At 52.0% G+C, this 25,230-nt stretch overlaps 8 protein-coding genes across 8 annotated transcripts; 5 read left to right on the top strand and 3 right to left on the bottom strand.

The window, feature by feature from the left end:
• On the top strand, window positions 1-204 carry CTRU02_212996 (uncharacterized protein; the record flags this gene model as incomplete). The annotated part of the gene is made up of 1 exon (XM_036721559.1): window positions 1-204. One exon carries the CDS (start codon window positions 1-3, stop codon window positions 202-204), a length of 204 nt encoding a protein of 67 aa, XP_036586728.1.
• A 4,128-nt stretch (window positions 205-4,332) lies between these two features.
• On the top strand, window positions 4,333-5,392 carry CTRU02_212995 (calcium homeostasis protein; the record flags this gene model as incomplete). Its single annotated transcript, XM_036721558.1, has 2 exons — window positions 4,333-4,753; window positions 4,905-5,392. The coding sequence occupies 2 exons, from the start codon at window positions 4,333-4,335 to the stop codon at window positions 5,390-5,392; spliced, it is 909 nt and encodes a 302-aa protein (XP_036586727.1).
• Window positions 5,393-6,923: 1,531 nt separating this feature from the next.
• CTRU02_212994 (DUF858 domain-containing protein) lies at window positions 6,924-8,420 on the bottom strand (the record flags this gene model as incomplete). The annotated part of the gene is made up of 3 exons (XM_036721557.1): window positions 6,924-7,041; window positions 7,265-7,600; window positions 8,101-8,420. The coding sequence occupies 3 exons, from the start codon at window positions 8,418-8,420 to the stop codon at window positions 6,924-6,926; spliced, it is 774 nt and encodes a 257-aa protein (XP_036586726.1).
• Window positions 8,421-10,923: 2,503 nt separating this feature from the next.
• Window positions 10,924-11,085, top strand: CTRU02_212993 (uncharacterized protein; the record flags this gene model as incomplete). The annotated part of the gene is made up of 1 exon (XM_070205954.1): window positions 10,924-11,085. One exon carries the CDS (start codon window positions 10,924-10,926, stop codon window positions 11,083-11,085), a length of 162 nt encoding a protein of 53 aa, XP_070060347.1.
• A 416-nt stretch (window positions 11,086-11,501) lies between these two features.
• Window positions 11,502-12,221, top strand: CTRU02_212992 (uncharacterized protein; the record flags this gene model as incomplete). The annotated part of the gene is made up of 2 exons (XM_036721556.1): window positions 11,502-11,590; window positions 11,642-12,221. 2 exons carry the CDS (start codon window positions 11,502-11,504, stop codon window positions 12,219-12,221), a joined length of 669 nt encoding a protein of 222 aa, XP_036586725.1.
• A 3,291-nt stretch (window positions 12,222-15,512) lies between these two features.
• Window positions 15,513-16,661, top strand: CTRU02_212991 (uncharacterized protein; the record flags this gene model as incomplete). Its single annotated transcript, XM_036721555.1, has 1 exon — window positions 15,513-16,661. The coding sequence occupies one exon, from the start codon at window positions 15,513-15,515 to the stop codon at window positions 16,659-16,661; it is 1,149 nt and encodes a 382-aa protein (XP_036586724.1).
• A 607-nt stretch (window positions 16,662-17,268) lies between these two features.
• Window positions 17,269-19,899, bottom strand: CTRU02_212990 (chitin recognition protein; the record flags this gene model as incomplete). The annotated part of the gene is made up of 4 exons (XM_036721554.1): window positions 17,269-18,296; window positions 18,358-19,153; window positions 19,207-19,534; window positions 19,595-19,899. 4 exons carry the CDS (start codon window positions 19,897-19,899, stop codon window positions 17,269-17,271), a joined length of 2,457 nt encoding a protein of 818 aa, XP_036586723.1.
• A 2,296-nt stretch (window positions 19,900-22,195) lies between these two features.
• CTRU02_212989 (uncharacterized protein) lies at window positions 22,196-23,708 on the bottom strand (the record flags this gene model as incomplete). Its single annotated transcript, XM_036721553.1, has 3 exons — window positions 22,196-22,976; window positions 23,037-23,558; window positions 23,629-23,708. 3 exons carry the CDS (start codon window positions 23,706-23,708, stop codon window positions 22,196-22,198), a joined length of 1,383 nt encoding a protein of 460 aa, XP_036586722.1.
• Between the last annotated feature and the right edge of the window lie 1,522 nt (window positions 23,709-25,230).

Below are 25,230 nucleotides of genomic sequence, written 5' to 3'. Positions count from 1 at the left end.
ATGCACCATGCCACCTGCATGAGCTGTATGCAAGGCCCCAGAAGGAAGGACGTGCCATCTGCGGCCCAAAATGCGGCCCCCCGACACCTCTGTCGGTTGCGTTTTCAAGGACAGGCCAAGTACAAGATACCTGGGTGCTGTTCCGGAACAGACGACACTGCACTAGTCCAGCGTAATCGACGAGGCCACAAGCCAGGGCACTAACGAGAAGTCGGTCATTGGTGCTCCGTACCCAAGGACCAGGTGGCCGCCCGCCGCCATCAAACTCACTCCTCGCCTCACCAAATGAATCGTTCCAAGAGAGTGGATAAGCGCCATAATTCCACGTTAGCTTGTCCGGGACTTTTTGTGCTTCCGCGAGCAACCCTCCAAGCTAGTTTTTTTTTTTTTTTTTTTTTTTTTTTTTTTTTTTTTTTTTTTTTGGTCCTCCTTACCAAACCATCCCTGCCTGCCCTGTCCTGTATGGCTCTGGCTCCCAAAGTTGGGCACGCACCGCCTTGCAACTTGTTGGAAAGTATCCGTACATCGGTTTGGTTGTCAGACAGAAACTCTATTCTCCTGGTGCTTTGCTCGCATTGGAGGGATCAACTGGTATGCATTTGATGGGCGGGGGCTAGAGCGACGATACACCAGCTCGAGGTCTTACCGCCATCTAAACGCGCTCCACTCTATCGCGAGCTCCCCGAACAGGTCGTTTGTTTCCGTTTCCAAATGCGAATATGTACCGGCCACCCCGGGGTTCCGACGTGTGACACGCTTGTGCTGGAGAACTAGTGGCATCTGCTGTAACAACCGAGACGACAGAGAGGCGGTGCAGAGCAGAAGGCCTTTCATTGAGCCTTCAGAGACTAGCAGAGGGGGAAGGGGGATAGGTACCCTGTTAGACCGCAAGATTACCCTCACACCCATCACGAGGCTCAAATTTGACCAAGTTCCGAAATGTTACATTTTGACGCCACGGATTCGACATGGGTGCTACTGAACAGCCATGGAGCTCAAGCAAACAACTTCAGGTCTGAAGTTGCCCGCCTCCTGTATTCGAGATGAACGGGCGTCCTCATCTCATCAGACCTTGTCGCAGCGCTCACAGGGACCAGATTGAATGTAACGTCAATTCAGAAGCAAGGACATCCATCGTTTCTGGGATAGTCCATGAGTATTGACAAGCTTTCATTTGTGCTAGTCGCTGCCGAAGCCGAGGCAACCTAATAAGTCACTTGTGGCCAGGCGGGCAGACTACTATGTACACGAAAGAGGGGAAAAGCCTACCACCATACCCCCTCATTCATGATGCATCTCCGGCATGCCGTGATTGTCACGGGAATAAGCTTCGTCATTCGGAAGCCACGGTGCGGGAGGGTGTGATGCAGGAGCCGGCGCCGACTCACAGCCGTTGATGCTGACGTTTACCGTCAAGCGGCCGGTTGGAAAGTCTTATCAACATGTCTATTGGACCTCCTGCTCCGCAGTCTTTGTCGCGCTGCAGCCCACCCAGTTCGGGCAGCAGAATTCACTTCACCCAGCACTTCCGGAACTGAGCAACGGCGAAGGCCAGATATGGTCATTTCAATTCTGCGCAGTGAAATGACATCGCGAAATGGCGAGATGAACCCCACCGAAGGGCCGAGTCCTCCTTTTTTTGATGAGACAACTGAGACATCTGCAACAGGAAAAGTGAGCACCGTTATAACGATCAACCGCAAATGCGGCGAACGTGACCGCCGTGGGGCCCGAAAAGTCGGCCAAAGCGTCGATGGGCAGACGGGACATAATCACTGCAGTGCTCGGTAGCCGCCCTTTAGAGGAAGGGTGTTTGAACGGCATCCTGAACATGACCGAGAGGAGCAAAAACATCTACCTTGGCGTTCGATTTACGACAAAAGCCACTGCAAACTTTGATGTCAGCGTCTTCTCAGGCCAGCCCCTTGTTCATAGAGTGAGAAGTGGTCAGCATCAACAGGCCACATCAGCCCAAGCAAGACATGGCATTCAGAGCCTGTTCCCTGCCCGTGTTTGCTGTCCGGCCCGTCCCTAGCAATTTGGTTTGTCAACTAGTCAGCACATATGCTCATCAGTCACCGTCACCCGGGCCAGCTGGCTTTCACTAGTGCCGACCGTTCTAGGCTGGCTGATGAGAAGAAGAAAAACTGGAGTGCAAACTATGAGCGATGTGCATCAGCGATCGTTATACCTCGGGGTGGCGCTCATAGGTTGCGCCAATCTCGCGAAGTGGTTAAATGAGAGAAACTAGGAACCGCCCAAACAGCAACAATGCTACCTCAACAGGAAGGAAATGGCACTGGCACGGCAAAATGAGGCGGCAGAGTGACGACCAGACATGAGATGTGAGAATGGCATGCATTTGCAGCTGCAACTAACAACCAATGTTCACACGGGCCGCGGTTCATGCGCCCAGCCCCTCCCCCCTGGGCCGGCCTTGGAAACGGGAATACTTGATAGGAACGGTAGGTAGCCGATGATCAGCGGGTTGCCAGCGGGCGACCCGTGCAGCTTCTATGCAGCTCGCTGTCTTCGGAGCGGGAAGAGGAAAGCCAGCCAGCGTCGCTGTATAGCTGGCTAATGTACGTCGACGGTGCAACGTCACTGGCAAAGCTTACGACAGGATGCCAGCGCGAGGGAGCGCCACCGAACGATGCGACGTAAAGGGAAGGTGTTGAAAGAGAAATAGAACGCTTTCGCGAAGTTCGTTCGTCACTCAACGCACCATCCGTTCGTGCCCCATCAGGACTGGACAGCCCAGCCCGCTTGGCCTGCATCGGCACCTGAGCTACAATACACGATTCATGGGTAAGCTACAGTGAGCATCACCGCAACCCCTCGTTCGGGAATTTCGCAGGCCTTCCTCCAAGGCTTATTGGTGACTGTGCTGTCTGAACCAACTAGCCCCCCATCCCTCACTTGGTGATGGAACAGTTCAATTGGATTTGCATAACCTGCAAACGTAGCCAGACGCGGGATATCCACTTCGGGGCTTTCTTTTCAACCGCAAAGCTCTCGTGAACGATGTGCTGCTTTGACCGCTCACTCGCATGGGGTTCTCCCTTGAGGCCCAGAAGCTACCCTGAAAGAAAACAAATCAGCCGTCAACTGCGGCGACGCTATGGCACGTGAAACGGAGGGTTAATTGGGGGGGGGGATGGAACCGTTTAAATTGAGGATCTCGGAGCTCTGATAAGCCAGTCGGAACAAGCGTTCATGAACGCCCCCAAAACTTCCAGAGAACCTTCTTTTTTCTATGGCTTGCTTGTGTCAAAACCCAGCGGTCGGCGCTTCGCTGGCATGAACTCGCAGGCGATCTGACATCTTAATCCACACCGCCGTCCCGGAACAGGTGCCCAACGTACCATAATACCCACCCGCTCCGAAACTAGCACTGGCGACCCAAGCATTCTGCCATCTCCGGTAAATGCCCCTTCTTTCGAGTCGTCCCATGACACACAACGGTTCTGGATGTCTCAACCGATGATGCTACCAAGGAACAACAACAAACACCCCTCTCCCCCCTTGTTTTTTTTTTTTTTTTTAAATTCAAATTTATTTGGTGAAGGACAGTAACAGTAATTGAGTCCCCCTCGAACGGAGCGAGTCCCTTCGATCAGGGTTCGCGCGTTGCTTGGCAGGTAGTCATCAGCGATGTATTGGTGCGGGATCTACTCGTGCTTAATTCCCTAAAGTTCTTGGTTTTGCTTTTTACGCTTATTCCCTCTTCCCCCTCAAGTACACTGGAGCCAACCTTGAGATGCTTCATCATTTTCCCTTGCTATTTATATGAGGCGCGGTCCCGACGATGGCTGCAGTTACTGTCGTTCTTGATATGTTTTTTTTTGTCACGTTGAAGCAGTAGTGAGGCAGGCCGGGCCGATTTCCGACGGCTTTACTCGGAGGGTTGGGACGCGAACGTGGTGGTTCCGTGTCTTCGGAACGAGATAGGGTCACCCACGAGGTCATATAAGAGTTGCATCATCATACTTTGAATACCTATCTACATTTATGTCATTTCAATTCATTCTCTTGATTGATGTTATTCTGACATTGTTAGATATCAATCATTTCCCCTGTCTTGGGCTCGTGTTACCAAACTGGACGAAGAGCGGAACCACAAAGCAGCCGCCGGGTTTCCTTCGGATAATTATCCAGTGGTTGCAGCAAGTAGAGATCCCGGGTCAATTCTGCAAGGATAACCACATCTGTCCTCACTGCGAAATCCCTCACTTTTGAGCCTTCAAAAAGGCCAGACCCCTTTGTCGTTTTTGACGAACATTGATCGGACGGAACCAGCGGGGAAAACACAAGCCCAGCCAAGAATTCGAAATGGCGACCATTCAACAATGGAAAGTAGAGGAGCCCTACCTCAACATCCACTGCGCGCTGGGTGAGGGGCCGTACCATGAAAAGGCGACCAACGTCCTGCGCTTCGTCGACATCAAGAAGAAGCAGGTCCACTTCGTCGACCTCGCACAGGGCCCCGGATCGCTGCGTACAGTGCAGCTAGACGTAGCCGTCGGCGTCACGGCCGACATCCAAGGAGTCGACCCCAAGGACAAGATCCTGGTCGGGCTCAAGTACGGCATCGCCGTGCTAGATGTGCAGACAGGGGAGTACGAGTACGTTGGCAAGCTGTACGAGCAGGACAACGAAAGACTGAGGGCCAACGACGGGGCCGTTGATCCTCACGGGCGCTTCTGGCTCGGTACCATGACGGATTTTGGGTTGGGCGATTTCCAGGTTGAAGGTACGTTGGCGGTCTGGCTGCCCGCGCACCCCATGTTCACTGCGCCCCTCGTTCACGCTCGTTGTCACGACAACGCACCTCTTCACCGCATCCATCGCAGAGCAGATGTACATGAGCAGCAACAACGGCTAACTCACCTGTGACCCCTTAGGCGCTCTGCACCGCTTCGATGGCAAGTCGAGCAAGGAGGAGGTTCTCAAGGGCCTCATGATCCCCAACTCAGTCGGCTGGTCGCCTGACAACAAAACCATGTACTTCACCCACTCCACCGAGCGCAAGGTGTATGCGTGGGATTACGCCCCCGAGGATGGCGCGCTCTCGCGCAAGCGCGTCTTTTACAGCCACGACGGCCCCGGAGAGCCCGACGGCTTCCGCGTCGACACCGACGGCAACCTTTGGCACGCCGTCTATGGCGAGGGTCGCGTTCTCAAGATCTCGCCCGACGGCCAGCTCGTCGGTGAGGTGCTGCTGCCCACGAAGAACATCACCTGCACGCAGTTTGTCGGCACTGAGCTCTTCATTACGACGGCATCGCTCGAGGAGGGCGACGGGAATGAAACGCAACGGGAGAATGGGGGCGCGCTGTTCCGCGTCGACGTCGGCGCCAAGGGGCTTGATTTCTTTGAGTTTAAGCTCTGAGCTGGCTTCACCTGTTGCATAACAGGGTCTCTTTTTTTGGTTTCATTTTCATTATTATTTTTATTTTATTTTTACGTGGGAATACGCGATGTTCCTTGATAAGAGAAGCCGCAACTAGGGGTTGCATTTGAGGAGGTGGTTTGGGAGGGTGCTGATCCTGAATGGTCATTTCCAAGAAATGATATGGCACGATGACGGTAGAGTATGTGTTGATGAAGACAATGAAGCATAATGACACCGCTCTTTCACCATTCCCCCGGCCCTCGCCGCGCTTTGCTGGTGTCAACTCGAATATCTGGGTCTTGTCGTGTCGTGTCGTGGTCCAGGGGAGAGAGACTGTGTGTGAGTGAGTGGGCTGCTCGCGCGCAAATCAACAACCGTTGGGTTAACAAGGCATCGTGACGCCAGGTGCGACGAAACGACGATGAAGTCCGTCCGTCAACCCTGTCGTCCGCTCTGCACTTGTGCGCTTCCTGCGGCTCTGACGATAAAATTATCCTGCTGAAGACTTTTTTTTCTTTTTTTCTTTTTTTTTGACTCATGGACGATGGGAGAGGTGAGAATAGTCCAGTTTGTTGCTGGCGATATCCGTATGCAACCCCGTATATTCATTCCTTGGACAAACCGCGGCATGCAGGATGTTCGCCTCACTTCTCACGCCGCCCACACACGCATACACAAACACACAAACACATACACGCGCCTACCATTCAGGTGGGATTGCAGCTTGGGCACCAATGCCTCTAATATGTACACGTTTTTTCCCATCTGACATCTGTACGTTGGGTGTTTGCAGCTGTTCGCCTCCACCATCCCCTCCCCTCCCCGCCTCTGCCGCAAAGGAAGGGTCAGACACCAACCAGCCAGCAGAACTGCGGGAAAGACGCAGCTAGTGACGTCCGACATCGCTAGACGGGGCAGGTAAGCAGAACCCAATCATGCTGCTGGTGGCTGCACACGCCCATACGCTCACAACTCGCCACACCCATCCGTCGTCGCGTATCTGCATCCGCATCGTCGACGTGGCAGGCCCCTTTCTCGTGTAAGGTAGATAATGTATGTGTACATGACACGCGCACACTGTTCCGTACCACTAAGTTTTTGGTTGCTCTGTCTGTCCCGTCTTCGTGTCCCCTTTCTAAAATGCCCACCCCCCAGTTTTTCCAGATCGGAGAATTAAAGTGGTTCCCACGAACGAACAAACGACCGGGGGCCTGCCGCATCGTGCAGTTAGATCGGAGCCCGAGCCGCCATGTCATCCCATCCCCATGTTGCTGGCCTTGCCTGGGCTGGGCTGGCTGGGCTGGGAGGCCGGGCACACGTGGGATAGCCAGCCAAGGGAAAGGGGGCTACAACATGGCCTAATCTAGCTCATACAATCCGTCCTTTATTCATCCGGCCGGCCCCCCAACCCCTGGTCTCCCGGGCATAAGCCCCGGATCCATGGTTAGCTTGCCGCTTACCGCCGTCACCGTCGCCGCCGCTACCGACACTGCGTCTGGCCCTGTCTACCCGCCACCGCCAGTTCAGACTACTTGAGGGCATATATGCGTACCGGGAACAGTTCCTTGGGAAAGCCGCGCTGCAGCTCCGTCTGAATTAGGCGAAGACCCGCTTGCTCGAAGAGGAGTCGGAATTTCTCATCCACCCTGTACGTTTGTTTGCACTTGCGTCAGTAAATGCAGGTGTTTTGCATGCATAACAGGTTTCTCCAGCTACACGGGCCATTGGAGTGAGAAAACATGGGGCCCAGACCGGCCGTTTAACCGGCAGGCCTTATGAATGTTTCCCCCCCGTTATGGTAGTGGTTGGTGACGGGGTTGGACAAGGGAACCGGGGTCGGTGGAAAGAGTACGAATAGTGCAAACTCACCTCGTTACGCTACTGTCAACGTCGTCAAAGAGATCCACGCCGCTGGTGCTTAGGTTCTCTTTGACCACAATAAGGCCGTCGGTAGGAGTAATGACCTCTTTGCAACGACGTAGATAGGCAACAAGCTGATCGTCGGTGAGATGGCCGACACACCATTGGTTCCAGACAAGGTCATATGCGGTACCATCGAGAGGCTTCCACTCCTCGAGGCCGATATTAAAGACGGAGCCGACGCCCTTCTTTTCCTGGAGAGCGGCGGTGAACTTGGAGATGGGCTCGACAATGTCAACTTGTTCAGCTACATCGAGGAGGAGCCCTTCAGTGATACGGCCGATGCTGGGGTTCGGAGTCAGCAGGGGGCCATGTATGAATCGGAGACTTGGGTCGGAGAGGCCAGGACAGGGGTGGTGTGTGAGAGGTACCGGTGAGAGGTTCCCGGTACGAGAGGCGAAAGAAAAAAAAAAAAAAGACAAGGAATAGAACAATGGGTCAGGCAAGGCAGAACATTAGTTCGGCCCGCTTGTGCAGCGCTGTTGTGGTGGTGGGTTAGGGGAGAGGTGATGGGGATAGGATGGCAAAAGGGAAGGGTAAGAGTGAAATTTTTGAGGCGGTGAGGTGGGCGAGATGGCGGTGAAAAAAAGACGGAGGGTCTGCGGATGCTGGTGGTTGTGGTGACGGTGGTGGTGTTTATTGTGACGATGGTGATGTGAGACGGCGACAGGCAGGCAAGAAAACAAGAGGCCCAGGTACATGACACTTGAATGTAACGGGTACCAGCCCATATTGATGACCGGAAAGGATAGAAAAGAGAAGAATACGCAGTGGAAAAAACTCACCCGGCCCCGCCTTCCAGAGCGCGGCTCACCGTCCGCAGACCGCTCTTCGAACCGATGCCCAGTTTGGCCAGGAAGTTGCGCGAGCCCTGCAGGTCGACCTTGCTGATGTAGGAGAAGCCGCCTAACATACCATTCACGTCGGCGTCGATGCCCTGCCAGTAGGAGCGGCCATCAGCTGCGCTGATCTTGGCGTCAGGCGGCGGTGTGGTGGCTGCCATCTGTTGCTCTGCTGCTGGTGCTGGTGCTGGTGTTGCTGAGGATGCGGTCGCCTTTGCGGCTGTGGCTGCGGCTGCGGCTGCTGTTCCTTCGTCGCCGAGCATTGTGATGCACACGCACACGTACGCGCAATCTCACTTCGTAACCTCGTTTATGGTGTGTGGCGGGCGGCAAGCGGCGTGGTGGTGAAGAATAATCGGAGGCGGTCTGTTGTAGTGTCACATTGATGAAGAATCATCTGTAGCTGCATTGCATTGCACGGCCGCGAGAGGGAGGGCAATCCTCCACCAAATGTATTAATGGGGGCTTTGAGAGTGGAAGTTTGCTTAACTGCACATTAGGAAAGTATATGTAACTAAAGGGCTACGCTCGTTCAGATGAATATCGTCGTCCATCGTTTCAGACAACTTCGGATAAAGAAGATAAGAGCGATAAGATAGTAGTTATCTCGCCATGAGATAAGAGATCGGCGTAGTAGAGATCTAAGGTTAAGCTCGTAACTCTCTCTATTGGGACCACCAACCTCGGGCCTATCGTCGCTCATTGCGCACAATAAAGTTGCCCTGAATGCTTACTGAATTATCTGCACCAACGGGAGTTTCTTTTGTCTTTTTCTTCTTCGTGCCCATCCGAACCTGTTCTCAAACTTATCTTTCCTTCCCGCAAAACTACTCAGTGCAAAACTCGAGCGTGTAGATGAAGTCAAACGACAACTACATCCCATCTTCTGCTAATCTGACATCAGCTAGTTACTGTTGGACGGCCTGCATATTATTTTTATCTCAAGTACGCATTGTTGCTTCATTTACGCCCGAACAGTTGGATCCTCGAGATCGACTCATAAAGCAGGGATAGACAGTTATGCAACCAAGACCAAGGACCTGGGACGCTGCTGGGTTCCGCGAGGAGATTCAGTAAACATGTTCCAGGTCTTCTCTCCGGTGCGAAATTCTTTACATCAGTCAGGTGACTTGATTCTTTTCTCGTTTGGTAATTCATGCGACGGTGCGAGAGGTGTTTGAAGGATGACACGGGAGAAGAAAAGTTGCCGTCTCAACAGTGCACGCTTCGAACGGTGGCCATCATCCGCAATACTCCAGCGCACCATGTCAAAATAAATGTCATCATCACCAGACGAAGCAGAATGTCCGGATCGGGACTCAACAAGGCAACTGTTTGTCTCCGAGATAAAAGCGGACGATCATATTGTGGGAACTCGGCTGCGACGTTCCTCGCTGTGTCTCGTACGACTCCGGCAAAACTTGTCTCCAATACAACACGGCTCTTAAAACTTCTCAAAGTACTTCCAAAGGCCGCTTCCTGGTCCGTGTCAAAATTTGCAAACAGGTTCTTCCAAATCACCACCCGATCTTCGAGTTCCAACAAATCCACGAGTCCGGGGTTGCCAAGAGAGCCTAACCAAGACGTGATCGCTGAAAATGGGCGGAGGAGGCATATGGAACAAGGTATCTGCTGAGTCCTTGAAGTGTTTTTTTTTTGTCTCCTTCAGGGTATTGCCCTGAACCCCTCGGTCATGGCCGTTGCAGGTCGACGTCTACTTCATGTGATGTTGAAAGCGACACACCCTGTTTCTCAGGTTTTTGCGTGGTGCGGTCCAGGCTTTTGCCCATGAGGGACTTGCGCCTACATGCAGGCCCGCTACCGGGTTTTAGCTATACTACTGCTACCACGTTCTGAGACTAATTCAAGGGGGTGTCTGACCACCAGCAGACTAGGACTTTCTTTTCTTTCCCCGCGGGGGCGGAACCTGCGGATCGCGTAAAGTCGCCAGTCCATTGCCTGTTTGGGCTCGCTGATGGCGCTTCTCAACGGTTCGGTATCTCGGCAGGTTTCGTGGCGCATTCTGCTACTCAGTTCCGCTGGCTGTTCATGATCTAAGCGCCGAAGTGTCAAATAGCTTGATCATTAGCAGTAGTTGACAACTGGCAGCCTTTACCCGCGCCCACGCCAGTTTTCCTGGTGCATGGCATCGATATTTTTAACAGACCTGCTCGGTATAGAAAATATCCGAGTTGTACCAACCCTAAAAATTGGATGCTGGCGTCATGGATGAGTATAGTGAGTGCCATCACCTGGTCCTGGTTGTTTGTCAAATGTACAGACAATCAGTTTTTGAGAGAAACCGATAAAGTGCGTAATCCTCACAGGGAAGCGGTTCGGTTTCTAGCCTATAGATATCCCTCGTTCTCTGCAACGAGTCGCGGCCGACTATGCAACGAATAGTGTTGAGCAGGATGCGAAGCGAGCTCAGACGAGGCGAGGTGGTTTGAGGCGGTTTGACTTTCCTCGCCTCCCTGAACGATGTTTTGCAGCTTCGTGACCTCGACATCCATGAGCCCAGAAAGCTTACTCTCTAAAACGTGGCAAGGTGACTAGGGGGTGCGAGAGGGAGGCACAAAAGGCACGAGCCAGCAGAGCCGATCACCCGCAGCGGTGCTTAAATCAGTACGTGGGTTCCACCTACTCTAGATTCTCTATGCTTATTTCTGAGACCTAATCAGGGGGTGACCATACAGATTCGAAGAGAATCGAACAAAGCATGAATAACCTTGCCCGATCTGTGGGGCTCTCTCTTATTCGCAGGACATGATACGAGGAATGGCTAAGGGGCGAGGGACTGTGAAGACATCGGACGAAAGAATAGAGTTTCGGTTACCTCGAGCACCATGCCCTTTTGAAGGACTGGATGTAAGGGACTTTGGACGACCATGGACCGAGTCCCGAAACGCAACACTGCGGTTGGCCTGACTCAACGGCGTTACTATTCTGAACGATACGATGGGAGAAGAAGCAGGCAGGCCATTTACAACATTTGCCTCTTTCACGCAACCCTTGAGTGGCTCAGCGTTGCACGCCTGGACATTGACATCTGCCTCCCCCTAGGCTGGTTTCAGACTCTCGGTCACATTCTCAGTATGTTCCGCTTCACGCCACTCTCAGCTTCGAGTTCGTCGGTTTGGGACGAGAGGAACACGAGTACATAAACCCACCAGTCCGGTCGTCCATTTTTGACATTTCTTGGATGGATTCGACGGCAGGCCTCAAATTACCAAGTTTAATATACACATTCCCTTAAATCACTGATTTCACTTCAGCACAATCGACAGGGCTCGATTATTATAATTCGTTTTTAAACTACTTCGGTTCACTTCAAATCCACCAAAATGAAGTTCCTCACCTTTTCTCTTTTCCTCGCCTCGACACTCGTTAGCGTCAGCAGTGCTCCCGCCGATGTTGACAGCAGGGCTGTCAGGTATGTATCTATCATCAATCTTGGAAGGATTAAGCGCTAACACATTTTCAGCTTCCAAAACAACTATGACCAGCATTTGGAGGACCGCAACGAGCATCAGGAGGCTCGCGGTGTTTCCGTCCCGTCTTTCGCCGGCGTCGAGACCACTAGCGGTGTAATCGCTGACGTTCAGGACGAGGAGGAGGCTGTCCCCCTCCGCGCCCGCCAGCTCCTCAAGAAGAAGAAGAAGGCCAAGAAGGGCAAGAAGGCGAAGAAGGCTAAGAAGGCCAATGCCCCCGCTGCAAAGGCTAAGGGCAAGGCCACTCCCGCTGCTCCTGCCGCTGGCAAGGCTAAGGGTGCCGCTCCTGCTGCTCCCGCCGCTGGCAAGGGCAAGGGCGCTGCTCCCCCTGCTGCCGCACCAGCTGGTGGTGCTGCTGCTAAGGGCAAGGGAACCAACCCTCCTGCTGCCGCTCCCGCTGGTGGTGCTGCTGCTCCTCCTCCTGCTGCTGCTCCACCTGCTGCTGCCCCTCCTGCTGCTGCCCCTCCTCCTGCCGGTGCTCCTCCTCCGGCTGCCAAGCCCGCTGCTGCTGCCCCGGCTGCTGCTCCCGCACCCGTGGCTCCGGCTCTGCCCGTTGCCAAGCCTAACGCTTAAGCTCTTCGTTGGTGGTGGCGTTGGAAAAGGCAGTGGGAAGTTCACCGACACTGGTGTCGGATGCTTGGCTATTCGGGCGTGTGAGGGCTACAGAGCGCAGTGTCAGGGTAATTTGCAGACTAAGAATCTGCTACGACGAAAACAAGGTTATCCAAATAGGACGTCCGGTTTCGCGGGTTGCTCAAATAAGATGAGACCAGGGCTGGAGCAGTTGCTGTACGGAGGGTTCAACGGGTGTTGATCGGAGTGCGGATGTACATACACAGCCACAAGGAGCAAATCAAGCGCCGGACGAATTTCTTTCTCAATCTAGTTCACCAATGGACCTGCAAGTGACATGCGATTGGCATTCCAACAATTTGTTCCAGTCGTTGGTTGACTTTCCCTCAAGTGACCTCCAGGCGTCGATGCGAGCTTTGTGATACGGGAAGTCTTGGCGCTATGATGCCAGTTATAGGGGTTCCCGTTTCATGGGTTGCCCGTCCACAGAAACATGTTTCGTGTGTTGGTCAATGGTCCGCGCGGGCATGCATGCAAGTAATACACTATGTACGTTGCGGTCGTCTCATCATCAATTTCCAGCAGAGGTGTGTGTATGTGTGTTGATTCGAATAAGTGCCAGAAAAAAATGGTGTGCAGAGGACAAAGACCCATATCTCCGGATCTGGTCGACATCCGATGCGACGTTCTCTGATGGGGTTTGCGGAGTGGATGGATGACTCGTCGGATTCCATTGTCTCGATGTTGAGTGACGGGGCTTGGCTTCACCTGACAGAATGCTGCATTCGCGAACATGCTGCTTTCTCGGAAACTCTTCCGGAATGGGCTCTGGGTGACCGTCATGGCCCGGCCGATCAAACCCGGCCACCGGGGCTGCGACAAACCAATCAGGTTCGCCCCTCGCCAATTCAAGCCTTTGATGAAGCATTTTCCCATCCGAGCGTTTTTTGTTCTGTTTTCTCCTATCATCTTACTAGCCATGCGTGCCATGTCTCCCAAAATACTTGGCCAGTCCACTTTTCTCCACGCTTCTTCTTTTTCTTTTTCGTCATCCCCACTGAACTAGCTCGCCTTCTCCAGTTTCATCTTCATGCAAAGAAAATCTCGTCGCCCACCGCCCCTCACAGGGTCTTGAGCAAATTCTGCTCTCCGTCTCTCAACACCTCACCTCGGCTTGATTAGCTGAGAATGGCCGGTTGGCCCAATGGCAAGGCGTCTGACTACGATTTCATCGTGCAATCAGGAGATTCTGGGTTCGACCCCCAGGCTGGTCAATTACTTTTTCGCCCTTGTCGCTTCTCGACTGTCTACCGGGTTTTCTTTTGTTCGGCTTGTCGCATATCACTCCCTGCTTCAGAAATTCATTTCTACAGCTGTTTCTGAGCTGATCCTGGTCGGTTTGCTTCGCAACCATACTTCTGATACATAACTGATAGCCAGAAACACGGTGGATTCGAAGCCCCCCGTGCCACTGTAGTTTTGGCATCTGGACTTGTGTTTTGTACTGGCGAGTAGTTCTTCTCCATGGCCTTGAATTTAAAACAACGTCGATTAAACTCGTGGTTACGAAGAATAACGATAAGCTTAAACTGATGACAGAACTCAGTGGCGCGCTAGCGGGAGTTTCTACTGAGTTTGAATGTGCATGGCCTCCCACACTGTGATGTGGCCTCGCGCCTGCATAAACTCAAAAGCTAATGTCAATTACAGCTTGTTCGGAATACGTCATGAGTCGTGGGGTATCGGGGTATCTTTTGAATCCACGACTTTGGAAATATTATTATGCATCGATTACCCCGGCAAGAGATACTGTTGTTAAATTTCTCCAAGAAGGTTGTCAGTCAAGAGATATGCGACCGTTTAGAAGCCGTCGAGACGAATTGGCGATCAATCATAGGGGCATCTTTTGCGTACACATCTACCACTTACCTCACGGACACCAAGGGTCCATTGACTGCATCGAGAAGCGTTCACGTCGAGGTTCATGTTCGGTAGGTGTTCAACTTATGCTATTATATCGCCGAGTAGTCTTTGGTTGACAGATATCTTTGACGACGCGAATAACAGACCTCTTTCTCGACCACGGGAATTGGGTCAATTAGTATATGCTATGCATTCCACTGGATGGCAACTACAGTATGATGCCTGTCTGTGCTCTGCATCATCGAATGAGAGAAAGTAAGTTGCAAAGTCACATGACCTTGTGTTAGAGTTACGGGAGTTTCGACATTATCGGAAAAGTTCGTTTATGCAATACAGGCGATGTACTCATAAAGCTTATATGCTAAAGAGAAGTCTTGTTGACAATTGAACCGAGCCACTTTCGATTTCGTCACTTTTTTTTAAAAAAAAAAAAAAAAAGAAACAAGTCAACCGTTTGAGGACTATCCACTGGGTGCTTTTGCCCTGTTCCGACTTTACAATCGTCCTAGGCCTGAAACCCTCAATATCGTTAAGTCTCGATGTTGTTCCTAGAGACCAATATATCGCTTCAATCAGAAACCATGCCCCTCTCAGCATGTATCTTGCGTAGATATCTGAAAAATGCATGGTCACAAAAGGCAGACAGGGCCATCTCTTAGCAAAATATCCAACTAAATATGGCTTGCAATAATGCCAACGGCAACTCCACTTCCATTTCGGGACACTGTTTTACCCTCCTATCTCATCTCAGTCGAATAGCAACCTCACCTCATTCGCGTGGAAAACCTTTGAATATCACCCAAGACTGAGATCTTCCTTTTTCACACTTCCTTGGCGTAGCACAAGAAATAGGGTCAAGTATGATAAAAAACGTACAGGTTGCACTTTCCTGTTGTTGTTCTGTGGCCTTACCGCCCCGACAGGCAGTAATTGACACTTATATCACTTCTTACCACTTCATCCACTTCCATCAGCAACTTCACCGTCACCCTCTTTCGTTTTCCACATCCATATGAAAGTAAATGAATGGTGGGGGATCAGTAACATTGAGAAGTTTTGCACACTACCTTTCCTTGACTTCACGTTCACTTCATTAGGTTTCAAACCTAAATGAGTAGTTTTCTTTCTTGACCTCATCTTTTCAACCACTTACAAGAACTCTTAGAGTCGCAAACACCGAAGGAAGGAAAGGACAGTGTAACAGGCAGGTACGTACAAAAAAAAAGTAATCACCAACCTCTCCTTCCTCTCTAGGCTATTGCCCTACTTTCTTCAGTCTTATCCAATGTTCACCACTCTAACAGCTACAACTGCCGCCTGACTTTCATACCTCACACACCTTCATCTCCCTCGCAAAAAGCCATCAAAATGCCCAACACCAAGTCTTCTGACATGGCAGATTACCAGTCACGCATAATAGAGCGCATACCTGCTACAGTTCCTGACGCGTATCGCATGATACTTGTTGAGACAATCGAAAATCTCGTCGATAATCCAGGCGACCCTGAAGACACGACGCTCCGCTGGCGCATCCAGGCCGCCTACCACTCGAACACAGAACCCCAAGCCCACGAGGTTACCGCCATGGCCCTCTGCTTTGAATCTGGCGCCCTTGAAGGAGAGCTTCTTGACGCACAGAAGAGATTCTATAATACTCATCTCGACCTTTACCAGCACCTTCATGAGTGGACTGTCAGGGGCTTAGCTCACATGCGGACTGTGCAAAACCGGCGTAGAAATATTGCTACTGCGGCTGCTGTCGGAGAGGGTAGTAGCAGCTATGCTACGGAAAGCACGCTTCTTACTGGCATAAAGCGCAAGGCTCCCTCAGACGGAGATTTTCTCTCCAATGCAAACCCTTCTAAGAAATCCTCCACCACACCCATCGACTCCCTTCACGTGGAGAACGAAAATACTCCTCGACTAAACCAACTTGCCCGCAGCCAGTTCCGAGGACTGAGTGAGGATCTCGCCTCGCCTGCCGCACCGGACCTCAAAACCACCAACTTCCCCAAACTATCCCTTCTTAGCGACCAAGTCTTGACAGTCGACACTCCTGATTCTCCACGAAACAACAACACCAATCACCCCGCTAGCATCGCCGCAACAATGCCAGCCGAATATGATACCGTCACAGCTCCTTCTTTATCCCATAATGAGACCCGCAAGAGCAAAGCTGAGCTCAATGCCAGGATTGATTATCTTAACACCCGAGCCGTTGACAAGCTCTCTCATGCAGAGACCCTTCGCAACGAACACTCTTCACTTTCCGACAAACGTAGCCTGAATGAGGACCCAATCGAGGGCTTGAACTCCTTTGTCAATGCCTCTCATAACCTTAGTTCGCGTGCGATGCGATACCACGACAAGGCAATTCGAGCCACTGGCGAGGCGACCCGTCTCCAAGCCGATATTACCAACGCCACCATGGATGAGCTTGACAAGCGCATTTCTCGTCTTGAGAACGTGATGGTTGGACTTGGACATCTGGCGCGTAGCCTTCAGAATAAATCTTGAGCTATGATGGCTGGATGGATAACGGCAGCTTGTAGCCGACCATAAGAACCACTTCATTCAAGTACAATCGATTGTGGGTTTTGCAAATAAAGCACATGCCGAAAGCAGGATTAAGAACAAGCAATTAGTTCTGGACAGATGATCAATTTTTTGGAGTGCGGCTTTGGACTTGGGGCTACATACCCGGAGGCTTAGTTAGCGATAGGGCAAATAGGATCAAACCAGGCAGAAGCAAGGAGATCAGTTATTTGAGGGCAGTGTGTGGTATTAAACGAGAGAACAAATGGGTTTCTAAAAAACCCACCCCTACTTTAGATGAAAGTTCGTTTCTACTCTTGTGAAAGACGTCGATCACTCTATGGCCTTTGTTGCTCATCGTTGGTGCCCCAGATCCGTAAAACTCCCGAGAAATGAGAAAGACAAAACCAGGAAAAAATAACAAGAAAAGTATTTAGAAACACAGAAATTATAGATTACAGAGATATTGGCCCCCGGAGATTTCTCGCCTCGGCTGTCGCCATTTGCTTTCCCTCATATACACACAATCGTGGTGGTTAGACATTATCAATATGCTTGCCCGCTTTTGCTTTTCCCCTTTTTTTCATGTTTAAAAACAAGTACCCCATCCAACCTTGCAACCATTGGACTTGTAGCAGCTGCTGTTATTGAACCACAAGGATCTTGTGTTGGCACAAACACCCCTGCTCGTGCAACAAAGACCTGTTCCGCACTTTTGGGCAGAGGACTCACCACAGGTATCACCGGCTCTGTTGACAGTCTTGATAGGCTTTGCCGTCTGCGTTGGGACAGATGCGGAAGAAGTCTTCGAAGTCGTCGCCAAGGTGGTGCTCCTGCTGCTGCTAGAGGCTGGAACGTTGCTGCGGCTGCTGCTCGTGGAAACGACGGCATTGACAGAAGAACGAACGCTGCTACTAGCGGTGGACGTTTCAGGTTTCTGAGAGACAGTGTTAGCAGGAGGTAGGATAGAAGAGGTCAACTGGCTTTCAGTGCTAGTGACCTCGATTGACATACTACATGTGCCAAACTTGGATTGACATCCAGTGCCACAATGCGCGTCGGTGCTACCGCAGAAGCCGTATGCCGAACAACAGTTACCAAAGGCTGAGCCTTGGCAGAGTACCTGACCAAGAGTTGAACCTAGGTCACCACACTTTCCATCACGAGAGACATTAGTGTCAGCACCAGTGCCGGAACACTTGCCATAACCACTCTGACAACCGGTATCGCAATGACCGGAAGTGGTACCACAGAAACCGTAAGGCGAACAGCAGTCACCAAAAGCAGTGCCCAAGCAGTTGAATCCATTGTTGGAAGCGCCGCAGGTGCCATCAGTGGAAGGCTTTTTGTTGGCTGTGTTGCTGGAAGCTGGAGCAGCCGCTGAGGCAGCAGAGCTCGTACCGGCACCAGCATTACAAGTACCAAAACCGGACTGGCAGCCGGCACCGCAGTGGCCCTCAGTGTTACCGCAGTAATTGTACTGGGAACAGCAGGTGCCCTGGCCAAAGCCTAGGCATGTTTGGCCAACCTTGGCACCGCACTCGCCGATGGAGGAGACCGGGAGAGTGGAGGAAGGAAGAGCGCCGGAGGCAGCCTTTGTGGCCGAAGAGCCAGATCCTGAAGAAGATTGAGTCAGAAGGGGAAACACGAGAAAACAATCATTACAGTGAGAGCTTACCTGCACCACCTGCACTGCTTACGGTGTCACTGTTGGTGCAAGTGCCGAATTTGGACTGGCAACCTGTACCGCAATAAGCAGCGGTGCTGCCACACCATCCGTTGACAGAACAGCAACTGCCAAACGCGGAATCTTTGCACGTATATCCGGAGGTGCCACCGCATGTTGCGTCCTTGGAGATATTCGTGCTTGTGGCTGAAGCGGCCGCGCTGCTAGCAGTACCGGCACGAGAAGAAGCACCGCTGGTTTTGGAAGTGGCAGCACCTGTGGCAGAGCAAACAGGAGGTGTTGCGGCGGTGATCTTGAAGTTGTAACCGGGGTTGCCACGGCGGTACCAGTTCTCGACGGGATCGCCCAGGCACTCACCAACGGTGACAGCCTTCCAGCCGTTCTTGACGAGGGAGTCGAGCATGTGGGGAGTGAAAGTCTCGGCAACTTGCTGATGAATGTCGTGCTCGATGTGCAGGTAGCTAGCATTGCAAGGAGAGCGGGCAAGCATGGCAGCGTCCCAGAGATCGTTGCTGACGCTAATACGACTGGGCTCCGTGTGCAAGTAACCTTGGGTATCAAGATCAAAGTAAGTGATGTGGTAGCCAAGATCAGCCATCTGACCCTGGCACTCGGTTCCGCAAATGGAGAAAGGCGGGCGCATGTATGTGGGATAAAAGCCAAGAATGTCAGTGAAGGCAATCTCGTTGTAGACCATCTGGTTTTTGCGCTGGGAGAGAGTCATTTGGTCAAGGTTCTCATGAGACCATGTGTGGCTGGCAATCTGATGACCCTCGGCGACCATTCGCTACTGCTGTTAGATCTCCAGTTCATATTGATACAGGCGTAGGGGCCACTTACCTTGATGACATCACGATATGCTACATTAATCATTCCCTTGCCAATGTTGTTTCCGGTAATATACCAGGTAGCAACAGCGCCATGGGCCTTGAACGCGTCCAACATTGCCGCGGTGTACTTGTACGGGCCGTCATCGAAGGTGATGGCGATGTCTCCATCTTTTACACAGCTGTAGATACCTAAGCCGCCATACGGAACACTGCCACGTTTGGGCCTTGCATCATTCGACGTGTCGGGACCGTTGGGCTTCTTGTTGCCGTCACAGGCTGGGCCGTAGCTGATCTGGCAATCCGGCGCCGAGCAGTACTCTGGGCCTGTTCCACACCATCTGTCCATCGTTAGTTGTTTCCTAAACCGTTTTCAAAGGATGCTATGCTAAGCAACTCACCCAGCAGATGAGCAGCATTGGCCCGCTTTGCAAGCACCTGCTGTTTTACCACACGTAGAACCATCACCCACTTTGATGCCGGCCGGAAGGGCTTGGTCTCGAGTCTCCAAAACTTTCGAAGATTCCTCACGAGGCTTCAGTGGTACTGATGGGGGGTTCCACGCCTCGTAGGCAGCACGTTTCCTCCGCAACGCGTCGGGTCCACGGCGGCCCCTGATGATGTTCATTATCGGCTCATCGTGGCTGTGGGCATGAGCGACATCTAACCCAGCGAGGGCGGCGAGAAGGATGTGAGACCAATGCATTGTGGCTCACTGTAATTAACGATAGGAAATAGTTCTCGACGTTGGAGCGAGTGGTATAAAGAAAAAGAAAAATAGAGCTCGGAGATGAAAGAATGACTCCTAAGCTTCTTTTAGGGACTCTGAAACACCTTGATAGAGGATACCAAGAGAAAGCCATCTTGTGGTACTGGTGCGGGCGGTGATGTTATATACAGCAGCAAGGGAGCGTCGAGCTCGATGTCGCCGCATCCAAACGGCGTCACATTCTCCACAACATTAGAGATGAATGCGCAGAGCCACTCCCGCCGCTCGGAGGCTCCAGCAGGCTTCGATGGAAATTGGAGGATCGAAGGCCTAGCCCGCTAAGATGTCCGGGTCGGGAAGGTTTAGGGTGGCGTCCAGACCTCCAGATCACCGCCTATCACGGACGGACGAAGGTGGTGAGCTCGTAGCTATGGAGAAAATAGGATATGATGTGCATATCTTCCATGTTATCACCGCAAACCGTCCGAACCGTAAAAGAAGCGCATTGTAGTTGTTTCCAAGAACGAACGGGAATGAGACCCGACAACAGTTTTCAGGTGAGACCATACCGAAGGCAGCGAGACAGAGGGAACGGGTATCAGCCATTGTGAACCGATGGGGCAAAAGAGGTGGACACGAGATAAATGCGGTCAGAGCGGCCTAGGCTTAAGCCATCGGTTGCGACTGTGACGGTCTGGCGAGATGGCCAGGAGCGCCGCCGACAACTGGCGAGGTAAGCCACCGGAAGGAGGCGCACCGACGTTGCTGAAGAGGCTCGAGGGGTGAAGAATGCTACGCTGAGGAACATTGTTTGACCCTCTGAAGCCGTCCGCGTGTTATGATGTACAAGATACGAGAGATGCAAAAGTCGAACATGTAGCAGTAGCAACGAAGCCGGTATTGGACAAGCTGGGCGAGGGCGCCACCGACATCGTCACCGACGTTCCTGGCCAACTCGAAAGACCGCCAATTTGGTACTGCACCTTCACTTTGCTGCCAGTGACTATCATCAGCGCGAGACCTTTTCCAACTTAGTCTAAGGATCAAAATCGCGGCAAGTCTAAACCAAAGCCGGCAGTTCCTGACAGTAGTGCTCTCTGGTGATTGGGTCATAACTGGCAGGATCGGGGGAAATTTTTAGAAATGAGACGAACGCGTTCGGTCTAACTGGTCGATCTCATTTTAGCATTTTCCGCGGCGTGCCTCCAGGTTTGTCTCTCTATCCCAGTAAGGAACACTGATAGCCTTGGCATTGCCGCACCGCGTAGTTGAAGACTTTCCCCTGACACCTGGTGCTTCTCCTGTAATCTGCATCGATATCCGTCGCTTTACCATCCTTTGAAGTGTTCTTGGCATTTGACGTTACCCGAAATCGATCGGCGGAAGGGCATCCCACGGATGGTGACCATAGATTTTGACTTCAGGTCAGAACAGACATAAGCGAGTCCGACAGTCTGGTCTGGCTTGCAGATGATGTCCCTGCTCTGCATGGAAAGACCCAAACTCTGAGCACCAGTTGAACGATGCGCAAACACACAAACAAAATAAACAAAGCCATACATACTCAAAAATGGATAATCAGGGCACCGACGCTGCCATCTCATCACCCTGCCTACAGCTTACTAGTAGGAACACAGCCGCTAGGGTCGCGATTATTTGACAACGAGCAGATTAAAAGTTGAAAACTACCTCAACCCCGTTTTAAACGGCGTCGCCGGTAGGTATGATGCTTTAAATTTACATTGAAACCACCTAAATGCTTCGTCGCGAACAGGCCCAACTTGCTCTTGGAGTTGTTTTGCGAAAATTTGGTTTTGTACGATGTGTTACCAGTCTGTTCCCGAAATGCCGGTAATCCGAGAATCAAGCTGTTGAACAAGGTTGTGCATATAGACTCCAGACGCCTCAACTCCACACCCCTCGCCGGATTTGGTATCTCTCAATCCATTATCAGGCCATTTGTCACCTCGCCTGATCAAAGATCTTCTCTCATACGGCCGCTTGCGGCAGCTTTGATCATCTCGACAACCTTACCACACTAGTGCCAATGGTATTGCTGGGTCACAGCTCGACTTCCCCAAAGACCCTGATCGTCACAAAGCTTGAACATGATCATCTCAGCGATGTCCAACCTTGTATAAGACTTTTCCTTTCAGTATCCCATGTCCCTGGGCTCGGCACTGTCAGATCCGAGCTAGGTTGTTGTACAACACTCATCGGTTGGTCTTCGCCCTCAGTGATCACAATACGCCGCTTGCTTTTGCAACGCGGGGCAACTATGACGCGTGACGATTTATGGTGCCTTTGCCTTTGCCTTTGCCTGCGCAGCCGCCTTCGCCTTCGCCTCCTCGGCCATCGCTTTAGCCTTGGCATCAGCATCATCAGTGCCCGTTGCACCAGATGTAGGGGAAGGACTGCTACCTCCTAAGCCGTAGTCAAGCTTATGCAGGTCGTCGAGGTCTCCAGACCCCATTGAAGGAGAGGGGCTGTCCGCAGCCTTACTCTGCTCGGCTTGCTTCTTCCGTTCATCTTCGCCCTCCTTCTTGCGGCGTTCCTCTTCATCTTCTTTAGCTTTAGCTGCAGCCTCTTCCGCGGCTTTAGCTTCTTGGGCCTTCTTCTCTTCCTCAGCCTTCTTGTCTTCCTCGGCTTTCTTTTCTGCCTCCTTCGCAGCCTGCTCCAATTCATCGTCTGTAGGGCCTATGCCGCCCTCCATATTGTCGTCCTCGCAGCGTTCGCGTTCCAGCTTCATGTCCATGATGAGGCTAATCTCCGGGCAATAATTTAAAATCTTTTTGCGCTGGGTAGGGTTCTTCCAGACGGAGTCGGGCAACGACTTGCCGCCATTTCGAACATGGTAGCCCATAGGCTTCTCCATGTACACATCCTCAACAGCCAAAACACCCTTCTTACCGTGGGCAACTTTCTCTCCTTGCATGATCCACAGTCGCTTCCCGTACCATTCATCTTCCGCTTCAGTATTGTTGTACCTTTCTTGGAATTGCAGAACCCTCTTGATGGAGGAAACGCGCCGAAGAGAAAGCCCTCCATTGCCTGAGAAACGGTCATCGGGCGTCCTAGAATTGAGTCAATAATTGAATAATGTTTCGTGTGGTGGACAATCTTAAAATGCATACCTCGGAGCGCCGGCCCAACTCCAGTCGAGCCACTCGTTAAGACTGGTAGGAGAATTGGAGCACAGAATACTGTCCGACTCGAACTTCAAAATCCATTCTACACCAGGAAGAAACTCGTCGTAAAAGCGCACGTCAGTCAAAAGGCGAAAGATATGTTCCTTGGATTCGATCTCCCAAGGCTCAGGCAGAACCATCAAGTCCAGCTTTCCGATGACTTGCTGGTGCTTCATGCCATAGCTTCGAGAGACACTGGCAACGCTCTTGTTGGAGCCTATGAACAAGAATCTCCAGTCGGGAGGTACGACCGACGTCATGTGCAACAATTGAGGCACAAGATGGGGTATCGGACGGGGCTCGATGATGAGCGCTAGCTTGGACGCATTGTACCTTGCTCTTGGGTCGTCGGTGGGATTCCAGTCGACCTTAATCTTGGGAATTTTTTGCCTTGCCTCTTCCAGTCGCGACTTGAACTTGGCCTTGATCATGGGCTTGTAGTTGGGGAGGATGTGGGCAAACCACCACCTGCAATGAGTGTCAGTTATCCCTTCAAGAATGTCACACGTCGCGATTGCGGCTAGGTGATAAGACGAACGTAATAGCCAGCGAGGCAAGAAGCAGAAGCCGCCCTTTCGTGATGGCAAACATGCCTGCGGAACCATTCATGACAGCCATGGCGAAGATGCGTCTACGTCAAGGGACAGTGCTGGAGAGCCGCGAGGCGAACGTGAGTAACAGAAAAGGCGATCAACTGTATAGGTGGAATGAAAGATTAATGGTGAAGGAGTCTAAGAAATGTCGAGGCGATACAGAATCGAGGGAATAGAACGCTCGGGGCCGGCAGCGGATTCAAAGACGCGACATATCGAGGTTGCGTGAATCCGGCGAAATAGAGCGTCAATATGGACCTGGTACGTAGTAGCACCCCGTTGTGGACAGCTTGACAGGTACTTGGAGGGGATGCCAGAAAGCTTCGCTTGGACGCAGGCGGGAATTCCGAGAGCCTTGAGGCTGAATGTTCGGTCGGCTTCGGTGGGCTGGGACGATTGAGAGACAATGTCAAGTGAGGGAGAGAAAAACGAAACACAAGGGGTTCAAGGGCGGGATGGGAACCTGAGATAGATAGGGCAAGGCTAACCAGATGACGAGTCGCTGCAGCAGGTGCCGATGTTGATGTCGAATGTCACCAAAGTGCCACCCACTCTGCCGTTAGTTGGTGCAGGGTCTATTGATGGAGCTCGGGAGGGAGGGAGGAAAGCTGGAAATTCAATCAATTCCACCGATCACCCACCCACACCGGAACACACTAACACTAACACTGACGCTGAATGATGGAGGGGTGGGCCGGACGGGAGATGTGGGAGACAGTGGAGGTCGAGGTTGATGGGCCTGTCCTTACGGCTGGAACAACACCTAAAGGTAACACCTGGAGCACACGAGCCGCAGGGAGAAAAATGGTGAAGGTTGCGCGGAGGTATCTGCAAGTACCGCCTTCCCCGAGTAAGTGCTGTCGTGGCATGCATGCAGGGAAAGAGCTCCTCCCGCATGTCCCACTTATTCGGGTCGCTCCTCCCTTCCACGTCGCTACAGCTGATGGCGGTCATTCAGTGGACAGGACTCCCTGCGTATGAGTTCGGTCTCGTCAACTTTGCCGCGCAAGTGAGTCGTTGTCTTTCCGTCCCGTCCAGCGCCTCTACATCCAACACCACAGGTTGCCTTAGTTGCTCAGTAGGTTTTGCACTTAGTGTAGCATCGATTATAAGGTATCCTGGCACAAGGTTGTTGCAAAATCCTATGTTCATCTCGTGACGGCGGGTCGTCATTTCTTCTAGTCGTCGCCCAAACTCTTGCTGCCCTGAACCATTTATTCGATTGATAATGCAAAGAAGTACGGATAGCAAAAGAGCCGATGGGTGCACGGCTCGTACAACTCCAGATGACAGCCGGAAATGCAGCAACACTGTGATAAGACTGTTTTCATATGCCACTCGACTATATCCGTGTATGCAGCTTGGCTGCAGCGACAACTGTGGCGCTGCCCAGCCCAAATCCTGCGTGGTTACAAGATTGCAAATCCTGCGTGGTTACAAGATTGCGGTAGGACTGATTCCGCGCTACTGGGAGAAGAATCTCAGGGGGGAGGGGGATCAGGAAGAAAAAAAAAAGTTTGAAATTGGAAGAAAAGAAAAAGACACCG

This window comes from Colletotrichum truncatum, assembly GCF_014235925.2.
Source record: "Colletotrichum truncatum strain CMES1059 chromosome Unknown Contig_0009, whole genome shotgun sequence".
Taxonomy (NCBI): domain Eukaryota; kingdom Fungi; phylum Ascomycota; class Sordariomycetes; order Glomerellales; family Glomerellaceae; genus Colletotrichum; species Colletotrichum truncatum.
The sequence above is the reverse complement of the archived record's forward strand: the minus strand, read 5'-3'. Positions and strand labels throughout refer to the sequence as shown.